Source organism: Amblyraja radiata, chromosome 17 (assembly GCF_010909765.2).
Source record: "Amblyraja radiata isolate CabotCenter1 chromosome 17, sAmbRad1.1.pri, whole genome shotgun sequence".
Lineage (NCBI taxonomy): Eukaryota > Metazoa > Chordata > Chondrichthyes > Rajiformes > Rajidae > Amblyraja > Amblyraja radiata.
Window position 1 is genome coordinate 27,106,623 of NC_045972.1, and position 16,860 is coordinate 27,123,482.

At 48.5% G+C, this 16,860-nt stretch overlaps 1 protein-coding gene across 2 annotated transcripts; it reads left to right on the top strand.

Moving 5' to 3' along the window:
- Positions 1–412: 412 nt before the first annotated feature.
- cmtm3 (CKLF like MARVEL transmembrane domain containing 3) lies at positions 413–12,298 on the top strand. 2 transcript variants are annotated; one of them, XM_033035881.1, is made up of 5 exons: positions 420–744; positions 5,847–6,002; positions 7,222–7,314; positions 7,605–7,728; positions 11,780–12,298. In XM_033035881.1, the coding sequence occupies exons 1-5, from the start codon at positions 628–630 to the stop codon at positions 11,815–11,817; spliced, it is 528 nt and encodes a 175-aa protein (XP_032891772.1). In that variant the 5' UTR covers positions 420–627; the 3' UTR covers positions 11,818–12,298. The 2 variants fall into 2 exon arrangements, with proteins under 2 accessions (XP_032891773.1, XP_032891772.1); XM_033035882.1 differs by lacking the exon at positions 7,222–7,314 and having other exon boundaries at positions 413–744.
- Positions 12,299–16,860: the final 4,562 nt, after the last annotated feature.

Genomic DNA, 16,860 nt, shown 5'->3' on the forward strand with positions numbered 1-16,860 from the left:
AAAAGGAGCGCTTGAAATACAAACCATCAACACTTTTCTGCTCAAAAGAAATCAGTTTCCGTACAGTTTATTTTTAGAAAAGAACTTTGCAAAAGAGATTGAAAGTTATCGACAAGCTTTTTTTTTAAGAGGGGGGGGGGGGGGGGCGGGGGTAGGTGATTTATTTTGCAAACTTTTTTTTTGTTTTATAAATTTGGAAAGTTTGCAACTTCACGATTGCTTGCAAAGGTTCGAATGCAAAGACATTGTCAAGGCTGACCAAGACGCTGACAATATTGTTTTGCAATTATTTGCAAAGTAGAACTAGATTGCAGAGTTTCAATAACTAATTTCAGCAGAGCTGGGGGGTGATTGGATTTTAACAACGCAGAGCTGTTGCTGATTTCACTGAGTCCCCTTGCATTTTTTTTAATTTCCTGTTTGCTGGGTATTTTTGCTGTAATAGTTCCATTGTTTCTAGTCCTTACACTGGACATCCCAAGTCTCTGCACACTGTTTCCGTTTTCCGCTGAAGTCCCTCTGTATTTTTTTTCTCCAAATGCTCCAATTTCCCCCCCAATTTAAACTTATTTTGCTCACCCTCCCCCTCCCTCCTCTACTCCTCATCCACCCAGAACCAGTGTGGAGATGAGCGAGTGTGAATCACCGGAGCCTAGCCCCCAGTCCCAACCGGGGCTTGGAGCTTTAATCGCGGACAGAGCTTTCTTGACTTCTCGGAAGGGTTTGCTGCTGGCCGCCGAGGTGGTGAGTGTCCGCAATCGTTGACAAATTCGCACTCCCCCCCCCCCCCTCCCCTCTCCCCCCCCCCCCCCCCCCCCCCCCCCCTCCCCTCCCCCTCTCCTCCCCTCCCCTCCCCCCCCCCCCCCCCCCCCCCCCTCCCCCCCCCCCCCCCCCTAACCGCCGCCCCGGACGCTCCTCGTTCTGCTTACAGCATCGGCGCCGATGACAACTAAAGCTTCGCTCAAACGGTGCCAAAAGAAACAGCCCTCTGTTAATCGCAGAGTTCCTGTTTGTTTTGGCAACGGGTTGCAAGCTTTTGTATGGATAGCAATTGGGGAATTTGTAAGAATCATGTGTAGGTAGGAAGGAACTGCATATGCGGGTTTACACCGAGGATAGACACAAAATGCTGGAGTAACTCAGCGGGACAGGCAGCATCTCTGGAGAGAAGGAATGGGTGACTTTTCGGGTCGAGGCCCTTCTTCAGACTGTTGTAAGCAAATATACTAGAGCTGAGAAGGTCTAAGATCTTTCGTTGTAAGACCTTGTAAGAATCAAAGATCCTATAGCGAGCTAAAGGATCTTTGGTAAGAATGATGCCTGATTTTCAAGATGCATGTTTGAAGTTCTACAGAACTCCGTTCCCCAAGCCCCCTTGTGTCCACGGATCTACACTGCTGCCACACCCCTCTCTCCAGCTTTACATTTCACTCCTCTTCCCTTCCTTATCTGTCTCCTTTTCACCCTTTACCGCTCCCTCCGCAACTCCTTGGTTCACTCATCCCTTCCCACCTTCCTCAGGTACTTTCCCCTGCAACCACAGGAGATGTAACACCTGTCCTTATACCTCCTCGGAAATAGACACAAAAATTTGGAGTAACTCAGCGAGTCAGGCAGCATCTCTGGAGAAAAGGAATAGGTGACGATTCAGGTAGAAACCCTTCTTCAGACTGAGCTTATACCTCCTTCCTCAGCTCAATCCAGGGGCCCCAGCAGTCATTTCAGGTGAGCAGAGGTTCACATGCAGCACTCCTAACCTCATCTGATGCCTGACCCATTGAGTTCCTCCAGCACTTCATGTTTTACTCAAGATTCCAGCATCTGCAGTCCCTTATGTCTCTACCCCTAGACACACCCAACCACCTGCCAAACTCCCCACCCCTACTCACCTATATCTACCTATCACATGCTAGGAGACCCAAGGAACTGCAGGTGCTGGAATCTTGGGGAAAAAACACAAAGTGCTGGAGGAACTCTGTGGGTTAGGCAGCATCTGTGGAGGGAATGGATGTTTTGGGTTGTGAGCCTTCTTCAGACAATGGAGCAGTGGGAGGAAGCTGGAAAGGAGAGGTGGGGCAAGACAAGGGACTACCTGTCCCTCTCATCATTTTATAAACTTCTATCATAGAAACATAGAAAATAGGTGCAGGAGTAGGCCATTCAGCCCTTCGAGCCTGCACCGCCATTCAATATGATCATGGCTGATCATCCAACTCAGTATCCTGTACCTGCCTTCTCTCCATACCCTCTGATCCCTTTAGCCACAAGGGCCACATCTAACTCCCTCTTAAATATAGCCAATGAACTGGCCTCAACTACCTTCTGTGGCAGAGAATTCCAGAGATTCACCACTCTCTGTGTGAAAAATGTTTTCCTCATCTCGGTCCTAAAAGATTTCCCCCTTATCCTTAAACTGTGACCCCTTGTTCTGGACTTCCCCAACATCGGGAACAATCTTCCTGCATCTAGCCTGTCCAACCCCTTAAGAATTTTGTAAGTCTCCGGGTCTCCCCTCAGCCTCCAGACAAAACAATTCAAGTTGTCCAACCTCCCCTTAAAGCTAATATTCTGTAATCCAGGAAGCATCTTGGTAAATCATTTTGGCACCCTCTCCAAATCCTCCATTTCCTTCATGTAATGAGGCAACCAGAATTGCATAGATTTGTTTAGTTTAGTTTAGAGGTGTAGTGCGGAAACAGACCCTTCAACGCACTGACCAACAATCATCCCGTACAGTAGCACTATCCTACACACCAGGGACAATTTACAATATTCACCAAAGGCAATTAACCTACAAACCTGCACGTCATTGAAGTGTGGGAGAAAACCGGAGCGCCCGGAGAAAACCCATGAGGTCACAGGGAGAATGGGGTCAAGGAAAGTGCATTCACGTTGCGTCCTATTTCCACCAATCTTTCCACCACAAGAAGCGTAAGACAGAATTGTATGCAAATGCCGAAAAGTGTGTTCAGCTCTGGCTGAACAATTTCTAATCTTGTGATGTGGACTCTATAAGAAGACAGGGAGAATGTACAAAGTCTGTACATACAGCACCCGTAGTCGGGATCGAACCCAGGTCTCTGGTGCTTTCCGGCGGTAACTCTACTGATGCACCACCGTGCCACCCAGATAATTGTATTGCTGCTTTTAGCGAGCTATAAACATGCATCCTCGGTTCCTTCTCTCCATCAATGCTTCTTAGGGATCTGTCATTTACTGCTAAAAAGCATTTAGTCATAGAGTTATACAGCATGGAAACAGAGCCCTTGGCCCACCTTGCCCACACCGGCCGACATTCCCCATCTACACTAGTCCCACTTGCCTCCGTTTGGCCCATATCCCCCTAAATGTGCCCTATCCATGTACCCGTCTAAATGTTTCTCAAACTACCTAGTCTGGCAGCACATGCCATACACCCACCACCCTTTGTGTGAAAAGGTTACCCCTAAGGTTCCTATTAAATCTTTCCCCCCTATTCTTAAACCTATGTCCTCAACTCTGGGCAAGAGACTGTGTATTTTCACGATCTATTCCTCTCATGTATTTTGTGCACATGATTTGAAATGGTTGACTTTATAGCTCACACCACCCTTACACAATACAGAGAGACTTATGGTAAATGGATATGTTTAAAAGGATATGGGCCAAACATGAGCAAATGTACTAGTTTAGATGAGGCATCTTGGTTGGCAGGGATGAGTTGGGATAAAGGGCTTGTTTCCGTGCTGGAAGACACTGGCTTTGCACCTTCGGAAAGATGTAATCGACCGGAAGAGGCTGCAGAGACGGTTTCCTGATAGGGCCCCAGAGACATGTGGTTGGAGCTATTGGTGTTACAAGAGGGGGGTGGGGGGGGGGGGAAATAGAGATGTTGTAAGTCATGAGCAAAGTAGAAAGCGTTCCTATTGATAAAAGATCTGTAGCTGGAGTGATACAGCATGGTGGTGCAGTGTAGGGTGGCACAGTGATACAGTGGTACAGTTGCTGCCTTACAGTGCCAGTGACCCGGGTTCAATCCTGACTACGGATGCTTGTCTGTATGGAGTGTGTACATTCTCCCTGTGACCGCGGGCAATGCCTTGCCTGGGTCGCCGCTCTGGATCGACGCGCTAGAGCTCCGGTGAGCTGTGACCGCCGTGTTCAACACCTCCGGGCTGCGGGTCTGCGGAGCGGAGCGGGCGGCGCCGACTTCAACATCGGGAGCCTGGGAGCTCCAACCCGGCGCGGCCTTGTCGGCTTCGGAAGCTGCGGTCTCCAGCTAGAAAGCGGCCGTTCCAGGTGGCCCAGCCGCTGAGAGGACTCTCCCGACGCTGGGGCAAGACCACCCGGTGAGAACGGCCAGGAACATCGGGCCTCCGTAGAGGCAATTGCGGTGGCCTCAATAGGCCTGACTTTGGGTGAACTTGGGGTTGGGGACTGGACATTGTGTCTTCCCTCACAGTGGTATCCATTGTGGGGGGATGATTTTTTGTCTGTAAGTAATCCTGTTAGTCTGTGTCCAAGATGGCTGTCGGAAGGGAGAGTGGACGCTGGCGCGCTTTAGCTGCCGCTGCTCTCTTCACATTGTGTTTTTGATTTTTTGTTTTTGGACTGAATTCTGTTTCTAATTTGTGTTTCTGTGATGTCTTTATTATTTATTTTATTCTGATTATATGTTTTCTATTCCTGTTAATCTCTGTAAGGTGTCCTTGAGATGTCTGAAAGGCGCCCAAAAATAAAATGTATTATTATTATTATTAAATTGTCCCTAGTGTGTGTAGGATAGTGTTAGTCTGCGGGGATCGCTGGTCAGCGCAGACTTGGTGGTCTGAAGGGCCATTTTTCCATGCTGTATGTCTAAACTAAACTAAATTAAACTAGAGGAGACGAGAAAGATGAGAATGGAGACATGAGGAAGTGCAGATGGTAGAATCCTGAATGAAAAGCACAAAGTGCTGGAGGAACTCAGCAGGTCAGGCAGCATATGTGGAGGAAATGGACAGAAGCCTTTACATTTCACTCTTCCTTTCCTTATCTGACACCCTTTTGTCACCTTTTCACCTCCAGCCTTTCTTACTCCACCCATCTGCCGATCACCCCCCTCACCTCCATCCACCTATCACTCGCCAGGCTTTGTCCTGCCCCCACCACTCTATCCAGCTTTCTCCACCATGCTCCATCAGTCTGAAGAAGGATCCCGATCCGAAACATCGTCTATCCATTCCCTCCACTGATGCTGCCTGACCCGCTGAGTTCCTCTTGAGCTTTGTGTTTTACTCAGGCGGGACGGATACGGCGGGGGGGTGAATGGGGGGCGTGGAGAGTTAGCAACTGAGCGGGAATTTCAGAGGTCAGGAGGAGAAATACTTGGTCCATGGCATCCTAGACTGATTGGGCAGTTCCTTCAAAGAGCCGGCAGGAGTACATCGGGCTGAATGGCCTCGGGGCCAAATGGCAGCATTGTTGGCGCAGCGGTAGAGTTGCTGTCTTACAGCGCCAGGGACCCGGGATCGATCCTGACTACGGGTGCTGTCTGTGTGGAGTTTGTACCTTCTCCCTGTGACCGCGTGGGATTTCTCCGCTTGCTCTCACCCCGATGTGCGGGGTTGTAGTATGTATGATGGTGTTAGTGTATGGGTTGATCGCTGGTCGATGGGCCAAAGGGCCTGTGTCCAGCTGTATCGCCAAAGTCTCCTGTGACCATTCCATAGGTGGCAAGGGACTGCTTGAGGTGTCGAAGGGTGCATGGGGTAGAGTGGTGGGGGGGGAGGGGGGGGGGGGGGGGGGGGGGAATGACTGGCCTGGGGGTGGTGAGGCAACTCCGCCATGACATGGTAATGTTGACGTTCACCTCATCCCCACTCTAGCTGTTGTCCTTTATCATCTTCATCTGCTACCTGGCATCGTCCGTGGTCTTCCTCTTCACCGCGCCGCTCATCGAGTTCCTGCTCGCTCTGACCGCATACTACCTCTACGTGACCAAGTTTGTCGAGCGCTTTAATGGCTTTCACTGCCCTCTCATCGTAAGTAACTTCCCTCATCGTTGGTACCTCCCCAACCCTGCTCCCTCAGAGAGCGCTGGGTACCTGCCTCAGCAAGGACACCACACATAATCAAGTATGAGTCTCACCCCAGTCACTCCCTCTTCTCCCCTCTCCCATCAAACAAAAGGTATGGAACTGTGTACATGCATACCTCCAGATTCAGAAGGTAGACAAAAACGCTGGAGAAACTCAGCGGGTGAGGCAGCATCTATGGAGCGAAGAAATAGGCGACGTTTGGGATCGAGACCCTTCTTCAGGGTCAGTTTCTTCCCAGCTGTTATCAGGCAACTGAACCATCCTATCAATAACCAGAGAGCAGTCCTGACCTCCCATCTACCTCATTGGAGACCCTCATTGGAAACCAACCTTTAATTGGACTCTTAAGCGTTATTCCCTTTATCCTGTATCTGAACACTGTGGACGGCTCGATTGTAATCATGTATAGTCTTTCCGCTGACTGGATAGCACGCAAGAAACACGTCTCTCGGACACGTTACAATAAACTAAACTAAACTAAATTTTAACAAGTTATTGTTCATAAGCTGTACCTCGATACATGTGATAATAATGAGGGGAATAAATAGGGTGCATGCACTGAGCATTTTACCGAGCATATGGGAATTTAAAAATAAGAGGGCGTATTTTTAAGGACACAGAGACAAAATTTAATATGAACTTGAGGGGCAATTTTTTCCACACAGTGGGTTGTAGGTATATGGAATGATCTGTCAGATGAGGTAGTTGAGGCAGGTCGTATAACATTTAAAAGACACTTGGATATGGGACGTTTAGAGGGATATGGGCCAAATGCAGGCAAATGGGACTCGTGCAGATGGAGATTTTGGTCAACATGGCCAAGTTGAGCTGAAGGATGTGTTTCTGTGCTGTGTGACTATGTTTCTGTAATAAACCTAAATATATAACCCAGCAACCTATGCTTCATTGTAGTAAATAGTCAGACAAGGGGAGGAAGAGTGAAATGTAAAGCTGGGTGAGTGGGAGGAGGGGATATGGGTGGAAGGGGACAGAGAGGTGAAAGAGGGGGATAGATGGGGAATTTGGGACGGGTTGTGGGAGATGAGTGTATGAAAGAGAAGCAAGGAGCAGGTTGAGTGGGGTCTCATGTAGATGTTATACAGCATGATACCAGTTATTACAGCAGCCTGCAGTCTCTAATCTGTAGCTTCTTCCAATGCAGGATTTCCTCCGCTGCACCACCGCTGCCCTCATCTTCTTTGCTATCTCGATTTACGCCGTCACAATGAGTGGCGCGGGCTCGAAGGCAGCGGGCGTGAGTAGCGTTACTCCCTGGTTCCACCCATCCCCGTCACTCTCCCTCCCCTCACTCTCCCTCCCCCTCACGCTCTCCCCCTCACGGCTCCCCGCTCCTTCCCTGACTTGCCCATCCTCTCCCCACCTAGTCTCCTCCTTCCCCCTCTTGTGTCTCCCATCCCCACTCTCCTCTTCACCAATCCGCCTCCTCCCTGACCATCCTCTCCACCACCTCTTCCCTCTCATCCCCCATCCTCTCCCTTCTTGTCCCCCTACCTTACCCACCTCTCACCCTTCCCTCTTCCACAGATCTTTGGGTTCGTGGCCACCGTTGTCTTTGCCTTTGATTTCTACGGCATCTTCAACCAGCTGGTGATCTTCATCAACCCACAGGAGCTGCCCACCCACACCGCCACCATCAGGAAGACCACAGGTATGGCGGCACCTGGGCCCGCACCCCCTCCCCACCAGCCTGCATTTGTATGTCCCCTGCAAAAGACTCTCAGCCGCTTAACAAGACCCCAATACCAGCCCGTTAGAGCATCTGCCTCACAGCGCCAAAAACCCAGGTTCGATCCTCACCTCGGGTGCTGTCTGTGTGGAGTCTGCACGTTTTCCCTATGACCACGTGGGTTTTCTCTGGGTGCTCCGGGTTCCTCCCTTGTAGGTTAGTTGGTCTCTGGATATTACACTGACAATGAAGGTGAAAGGGGGATAACATAGAACTGACGTGAATGGGCGATCAATGGTCGGCATGGTCACGGTGGGCCGAAGGGCCTGTTTCCATGCTGTATCTTTCAATCAATCAAGAAGCCGGAAGTTGTAGTGCATGTTGGCACAAACAATGTCGGAAAGAAGAGGATGAATATTCTGTAGCGTGACGTTAGAGAACTCGGAAAAATGCTGAAAATCAGGACCTCCAGGGTGGTTATCTCCGGTTTGTTTCCAGTTCCTTGTGCTGGCGAGAGCAGGAACAGGGAGATACAGGACCTGAATGTGTGGCTGAGGAACTGGTGCAGGGGGCAGGGATTTAGATTCTTAGATCACTGGGATCTGTTTTGGAGTAAGGGGGTACTGTACAAAAGGAACGGATTGCACCTTAACAGGTGGGGGACCAGCATTCTGGCAGGCAGGTTTGCCACTGCTACACGGGTGGTTTTAAACTGAATAAGGGGGGAGGGGGGAAGAGTGTCAAATGGGATAGTCAAGGATGGAGTTAAAGGGAAAGGGAGTAAAGGGATCATTAATGACCCCAGAATTAACGGGAAAGGAAGCTCACAAAGGGATAGGAGAATATGGCCAAGTGTAATAGGGATCGATGTGAATGGTGAGATGCGTAAGGAATTAAAAGTATTGTATTTGAATGCGCAAAGTATAAGAAGTAAAGTAGATGAGCTTGAGGCTCAGTTAGAGGTTGGTAGATATGACATTGTGGGGATTACTGAGACGTGGCTGCAGGAGGTTCAGGCCTGGGAACTTAATATTCAGGGTTGTACATCCTATAGAAAGGACAGGCAGGTGGGCAGAGGGGGGTAGCTCTTCTGGTGAGGAATGGAATTCAGTCCCTTGCGAGGGAAGACATAGGGACTGACGAGGTAGAGTCACTGTGGATTCAGTTGAGGAATTGCAAAGGCAAGAAGACACTAATTGGTGTTATCTAGAGACCCCCAAATAGTAGCCCGGATGTAGGGTGTAAGTTGCAGCAGGAGTTAAAACTGGCATGTAACAAAGGTAATGCCACTGTGGTGATGGGGAATTTCAATATGCAGGTAGACTGGGAAAATCAGGTTGGTTCAGGACCCCAAGAAAGAGAGTTTGTACAGTGCCTCCGAGATGGAGTCTTAGAGCAGCTTGTAATGGAGCCGACCAGAGAAAAGGCAATTCTGGATTTAGTATTGTCCAATGAACCAGATTTGATAAGAGAACTCGAGGTAAAGGAACAGCTTGGAGGGAGTGATCATAATATGATTCATTTTAATCTGCAATTTGAGAAGGAGAAGGTTAAATCGGAAGTGTCAGTGATGTAGTTTCATAGGACAACAGAAGGAAACAAAACGGGCAATACGGGCTGAAAAGATGAAGTATATTAGGGAAGCTGGCCAGGAATGTAAAGAAGGACAGTAAAAGCTTTTGTAGATATGTTAAGGGAAAAAGAGTAGCAAAGTCAAATGTGGGTCCCTTGAAGGCAGACACGGGTGAAATTATTATGGGGAACAAGGAAATGGCAGAAAAGCTGAACAGGTACTTCGGATCTGTCTTCAGTAAGGAAGACACAAACAATCTCCCAGAAGTACTGGAGGACAGAGGATCTAAGGGGGTCGAGGAACTGAAATAAATTTTCATTAGGAGAGAAATAGTATTGGGTAGGCTAATGGGACCGAAGGATGATAAACCCCCTGGGCCTGATGGTCTGCATCCCAGGGTCCTCAGGGAGGTGGCTCTAGAAATAGTGGACACATTGGTGATCATTTTCCAATGTTCAATAGATTCAGGATCAGTTCTTGTGAATTGTAGGATATTTTCAAGAAAGGAGCAAGAGAGAAAATGGGGAATTACAGACCAGTTAGCCTGACTTCGGTGGTGGGAAAGATGCTGGAGTCAATTATTAAAGAGGTACAAAATGGGGCATTTGGATAGCAGTAAAAGGATTAGTCCAAGTCAGCATGGATTTATGAAAGGAAAATCATGCTTGACTAATCTTGATGAAGGGGTGCCAGTGGATGTAGTGTATCTAGACTTTCAGAAAGCCTTTGATAAGGTCCCGCATGGGAGACTGGTGACTAAAATTAGAGCACATGGTATTGGGGGTAGGGTGTTGACATGGATAGAAAATTGGTTGGCAGACAGGAAGCAAAGAGTAGGAGTGATAGGGTCCTTTTCAGAATGGCAGGCAGTGGCGAGTGGAGTGCCGCAAGGCTCGGTGTTGGGGCCGTAACTGTTTACCATATATATTAATGATTTGGAAGAGGGAATTAGGAGCAACACTAGTAAGTTTGCAGATGACATGAAGCTGGGTGGCAGTGTGAACTGTGAAGGGGATGTTAGGAGGTTGCAGGGTGACCTGGACAGGTTGAATGAGTGGGCAGATGTGTGGCAGATGCAGTATAATATAGATAAATGTGAGGTTATCCACTTTGGTGGCAAAAACAAGGGGGCAGATTATTATCTCAATGGGGTTAGGTTAGGCAAGGGGGAGGTACAGCGAGACCTGGGCATCCTTGTACACCTGTCACTGAAAGTTGGCGTGCAGGTACAGCAGGCAGTGAAGAAAGCTAATGGAATGTTGGCCTTCATAACAAGAGGATTTCAGTATAGGAGTAGAAAGGTTCTTCTGCAGTTGTATAGGGCTCTGGTAAGGCCACATCTGGAGTATTGTGTACAGTTTTGGTCTAATTTGAGGAAGGACATCCTTGTGATTGAGGCAGTGCAGCGTAGGTCCACGAGATTGATCCCTGGGATGGCGGGACTGTCATATGAGGAAAGATTGAAAAGACTAGGCTTGTATTCACTGGAGTTTAGAAGGATGAGGGGATCTTATAGAAACATATAAAATTATTAAAGGACTGGACAAGCTAGATGCAGGAAAAATGTTCCCTATGTTGGGCGAGTCCAGGACCAGGGGACTGTGGGGAGGCCACTTAAGACTGAGGTGAGAAAAAACCTTTTCACCCAGAGAGTTGTGAATTTGTGGAATTCCCTGCCACAGAGGGCAGTGGAGGCCAAATCACTGGATGGATTTAAGAGAGAGTTAGATAGAGCTCTAGGGGCTAGTGCAGTCAAGGGATATGGGGTGAAGGTAGCCACGGGTTATTGATTGGGGACGATCAGCCATGATCGCAATGAATGGCGGTGCTGGCTCGAAGGGCCGAATGGCCTCCTCCTGCACCTATTTTCTACGTATCTATGTAGCTTCTGCCACGGACAAAGACGGATAAGTGTGGCGCTCCCACCCACAGTGCAACACCCCTCCCTCAGTACTGCCCCTCCCACAGCACCACCCCTCCCACAGTGCGGCGCTCCCCCTGGGCCGAAGATGTCCTGGTTGGGTTGCTCCTCGGACTGGCCAAGCTGGCCATCTGCAAGTCACGGCGCCAAGCGGAAGAGGGCTAAGCCCGAGCCGGCTGCTTGCCCCTTTACCGGGGTTACATCCGCCCCCGGGTTGTACTTGAGAGGGACCGCGTGCTGTCCACGGGGAATTGCCGAGACCATTGGACACCACGTGGGGTGGAAGTCATCCTCGATGTGGATTAGAATATAGTTATATAGTAGTTTGTTTAGTATTTTTGTTTGACTCGTATTACGGTGGTGGGTTTTGTTTCGTTTTATATTTGTAAATATTAATATTGTAAATATTATTTTTAATAATAGATTAAATTATTTTTGGTTAGAAAAAAACAAAAAAGCCAAACTAAACAGTGTGACACTCCCACTGTAGCACCAGGAATTGTTGGCAGCTGTTTAACGGTTCTCTCTTTGGTCCCCAGGGGAAGATGCGGTGCCTTCAGACTCCGACAGCGAGTGAACGGCCGGGACAGTTCGATCCTCGTGTGCCCGTGAGACCAGCGGCATGTCTACAACAAACCTCACCTGTGTAGGTCACCCCCACAGCCCCCCCTCCCTGTGGACAGTACAGGCTGGGAGGTTCCTCCCCCCTCACCCTGATAACAGGTCAGATATGTCACTGTGTCATCCACGGATCCCTGTTGCAACAATGACTCACTCCCAGGGATCTACAGACCTGACCCACCCAGGTCAATGATCCCACTGCTCCGTGTGGTCCCAACTATTCCTCTGCTGCCTGTCAGTGTTGTCTTTACAAGTCTCGCTCCTAACTCCAACTCACCACTACATCATGTTTGAGACGTGTAGTAGATACGCTCTTGATTCAACAGGAAGGTTTCACTCTGGTACGGGGGGGCATCAGTGATTCCTCACTCATCCTGTGTTCCTCTGCATTGGTGAGACCACAGGCAAATTATCCAATAAAATTAATTTGTTCAAAAGAGAAAGTGTTGGAGGAACTCAGCGGGTCAGGCAGCATCTGTGGAGGGAATGGACAGACGACTTTTCTCTACCCGGGGTGGGAGAAAGCAGGAAGAGAGGAGGGGACAGGACAGGACATGGCGAGTGATGGGTCATCTTGAGGCAGACAAGGACGGGGAAGGGGGGGGGGGGGGCGGGGGGGAAGGAGGGGATGTATTTGTAGGATATCTAAAAGTGGAGAATTCGATGTTCATACTGTTGGGTTGTGAGCTACCCAAGCGGTTCACTACACCTCTGCCTTACCTGCGGGTGAGTGTCAGCTTGAGTCAAGGATCTTCCAGGACACTGAGTTAATAACTGGGGTCCGAACATCAGCCAATGACTACCTGCGGTCAAGGAGGACGTGCCGGAGAAAGTGGGAGGCAGGTACAATAACAAAGCTTAAAAAACATTTTGACAGGTACGTGGATAGGAAAGGTTTAGAGGGATATGGGCCAAACACGGACATATGCAACCAACTTGGATGGGGCATCTTGTTCGGCATGGACAAGTTGGGCCGAAGGGCCCGTTTCCCTCTAACAGTGTGGTGCTCCGCCACCACTCTTCCCACAGTGCGGCGCTCCCTCACCACCCCTCCCAGTCCAGCACTCCCTCAATACCGGTCCCTGCTCTCTCTGCCTCAGGTGTATACGCTTCCCCACTCAATTACAGAGTTTGCTGCACTCTGCCCTCAGGACCTTGCATTGCCACCAGTAGCACTGAACCTACAGTTTTCTATGATTCGGTAACATGGAAAGTGGAAGCTGCCTGCCCAGCTGGGAGCTACAGCCACCGCACGGCGATGCTCTCCACACTGGTGGTGGCACTGGAGGATTGAGGGAGGAAGTGGTTTTAGTCATGGGTTTGTGGCCATGCAGCAATGCAGTGCCCTGCCTCAGTGCTTACACAAATGCACAGACAAAGGGAAACACAAAGTGGGAACTAAAACAGCTTCCTCTATTTTAAAAGTACATGGAACAAATGATAGATACAAAATGCCGAAGTAACGCAGTGTGTCGGGCATAGGTGACGCTTTGGGTCGGGATCCGTCTTCACACATTTTTCACTAGTTTGAGAAATGGTCCTGACCCAAAACATCAACTATTCCTTTTCTCCAGAGATGCTGCCCGACCCACTGAGTTACTCCAGTATTTTCATGTTCATAAGTTATAGGAGCTGAATTAGGTCATTTGGCCCATTAAGTCTACTCCACCATTCAATCATGTCTGATCATTGTTTCCCTCTCAACCCCATTCCCCTGCCTTCCCCCATAACCCCCGACACCCTTACTAATCAAAAATGTGTCAATCCCCGCCTTAAAAATATCCAATGACTTGGCCTCCACAGAGGTCTGTGGCAATGAATTCCACAGATTCACCACCATCTCATGAAATAAATTCCTCCTCATCTTCTTTCTAAAGGCGTCCTTTTATTCTCAGGCTGTGCCTTCTGGTCCTAGACTCTCCCACTAGTGGAAACATCCTCTCCACATCCACACTGTCCAGGTCTCAATGAGATCCCCCCTCTCCCTCTCATCCAACTACGGGCCCAGAGCCTTCAACCACTCATCATATGTTAACCCAGTCATTGCTAGGATCATTCTCATAAACATCCCTGCAATGCCAGCACACCCCCCTCAGATAAGGGGCCCCAAACTGCTCACAATACTCCAAACGTGGTCTCACCAGTGCTTTATAAAGCCTTAGCATTACATCCCTGTCTTTGTATTCTAGCCCTCTCAAAATAAATGCTAGCATTGCATTTGTCTTCCTTACTACCAATTCAACTTGCAAATCACCTTTTTGGGAATCCTGTACCAGCACTCCCAAGTCCCATTTTGTGTTTATCTTCAGTATAAACCAGCATCTGCAGTTCCATCCTAGAACATAGAACAATATAGCACAGGAACAGACCCTTCAGCCCCACAACGTGTGTCAAACATGATGCCACAAGTCCATCTCTTACCTGCCTGCACATAATCCGTATCCCTCCATATCCTTGTGCCTATTCAAAAGTCTCTTAAATGCCACTATCGTATATCTGCCTCCATCACCAGCCCTGGCAGCGCATCTCAGACACCCACTATTCTCTGTTAAAAATAACTTCCCCACATACATCTCATTTAAGCTTTGCCCCTTTAATCTTAAAGTAATGCCCTCTACTATTTGATATTTCCATCCTAGGATAAAGGTTCTGACTGTCTACCATATCTATGCCTCTCATAATTTTATATACTGCTATCTGATCTCCTCTCAATCTCTGGCGTTCCAGACGAACCAAAGTTTTCTCAACTTCTCCCTGTAGCAAACACCCACCAATCTCGGCATCATTCTGGTAAACCTCCTCTGCACCGTTTCCAAAGCCTCTCCAGCCTTCCTGTAATGGGGCAACCAGAACTGTACGCAATACTCCAAATAACGCACTATTATCTGGCTCACTAGTTTCCCCGTACAACCAAACAACCTGGTGTTCCCTCACTTCCGCCCCTCCCAGTATGGAGCTCCCTCAGTACTGATTGAGTGACAGATAGTGACACTACCCAAGGAGTTCAATAAGGGCAATGGCACATTGGGCAAAGGGAACAGGGAGGGGAGATTGAAGTAATGGGGCCGAATGGGCAACAGTCTTTGTGCAATGGTCACCACCTGCAATACCTCAGCAAGCCTGATGGTAGCGCCACTGAGCGCGGTGGGGCTGCTCACTGCAAATTCGCACGTTATAGGAGTAGAATTAAGCCATTCGGCCCATCAAGTCTACTCCGCCTGATCTCTGCATCCTAATCCCATTTTCCTGCCTTCGCCCTTGACACAGTTCTAATGAAGAATTTGTCCATCTCTGCCTTAAAAATATCCACTGACTAAAGAAGTTCCTCCTCACCTCCTTTCTAAAAGAGGCACTTTTATTTTGAGGTTATGACCTCTGGTCCTAGACTTCCCCACCAGTGGAATCATCCTTTCCACATCCACTATATGCCTTTCATATTCTGAAAGTTTCAATGAGGTTCCCCCCTCAACCTTCTAAACTCCAGCGAGTAGAGGCCCAGTGCTGTCAAACGCTCATCATATGCTAACCCACTAATTCCTGGAATCATTCGTGTAAACTTTCTCTGGACCCTCTCCAGAGCCAGCACATCCTTCCTCAGATATGGGGCCCAAATTTGCTCGCAGTACTCCAAATGCGGCTTGACCAGGCCTCAGAATTACATCTCTGTTTTTATATTCCAGTCCTCTTGATATAAATGCTAGCATTGAAATTGCCTTCCTTACTACCGATTCTACGTGCAAATTAACAAGCCCCTTTGCAACTCCAATTTCTGGATTCTCTCTCTATTTAGAAAATTATCTCCACCAAAATGCATGACTCCGTTCTTCACTATACTGAATTTCATCTGCCACTTCTCTGCCCACTCTCCTAACCTCTTCAAGTCCATCTACAGAGACCTTGCTTCCTTCACTCTGCCTGCCCCACCAACTTCTTAGCATCATCTGCAAACTTGGTCACAAAGCCTTCAATCCCCTTATCCAATCGATGTTATCCACCGCCTACCCACCACTGCCACCTGGAGGTTGTTGGTGTTCCTGCAGGACAATGTCTACCTGCTGATTAGCAAAGGGTAGACATTCTGTGGAAACAAGGAACAGCAGATGCTGGTTTACACAAAAGCTACAAAGTGCTGGAGTAACTCAACGGGTCAGGCAACATCTCTGGAGAATATGGATAAATGACGTGTTCGGGTTGAGACCCGACTTCAGACCGATTGTCAGATATAGAAAGAACATAGCACAGTACATAGATAGACACAAAAAAGCTGGAGTAACTTCGCGGGTCAGACAGCATCTCTGGAGAAAAGGAATAAGTGACATTTCGGGTCGAGCCCCCTCTTCAGACTAGTCAGGGGAAAGGGAAACAAGAGATGTAGACAGTGATGGAGAGATATAGAACAAATATTCCGGGGCTGGTACAGGCAGCACTTGTAGTCAGGGTCGAACCAGAATCTCTTGCGCTGTAAGGCAACAACTCTAATGCTGCACCACTGTGCCACCCAGAGTGGCTGCCTCTGTTCACAGCAAGGGTAGGTGCAGAGAAATGAGGGGCTGGGGGGGGGGGGGGAGGGAAGCCCAAAGTTTTGTTGTAAGTTGGGACAATTCCAATTTGTTTAGAGAGTGATGGAGGTTGGGGTGCATTTCCTGCCAACATTTAATTGGAGACGAAATTGGGGGGGGGGGGGCGGGGAGACATTTCAACCATTGACACTTCCTGTTTCCTGCAGAGGGGAAGGTTAATAATTGGGTGTAAAGTCTTTCCCCAAACACTTTGCCAACAACCGCGACTGTTATATTTGGTTTTTATTTGACAATGATACCACAAGGACTCTGTACAAGTGGCTCCACAACACCCTGTAAAAATCTAAACATCTACAAAAAAAAAACACAGTAGAACTGAGAGAAAAGCGATCAACAAGTTACAATAAACCACAACACAGGACATTGAAAAACTCACCTCCCATTAAACCCAGATTTCATATTTGGACAGGGTTGATGTG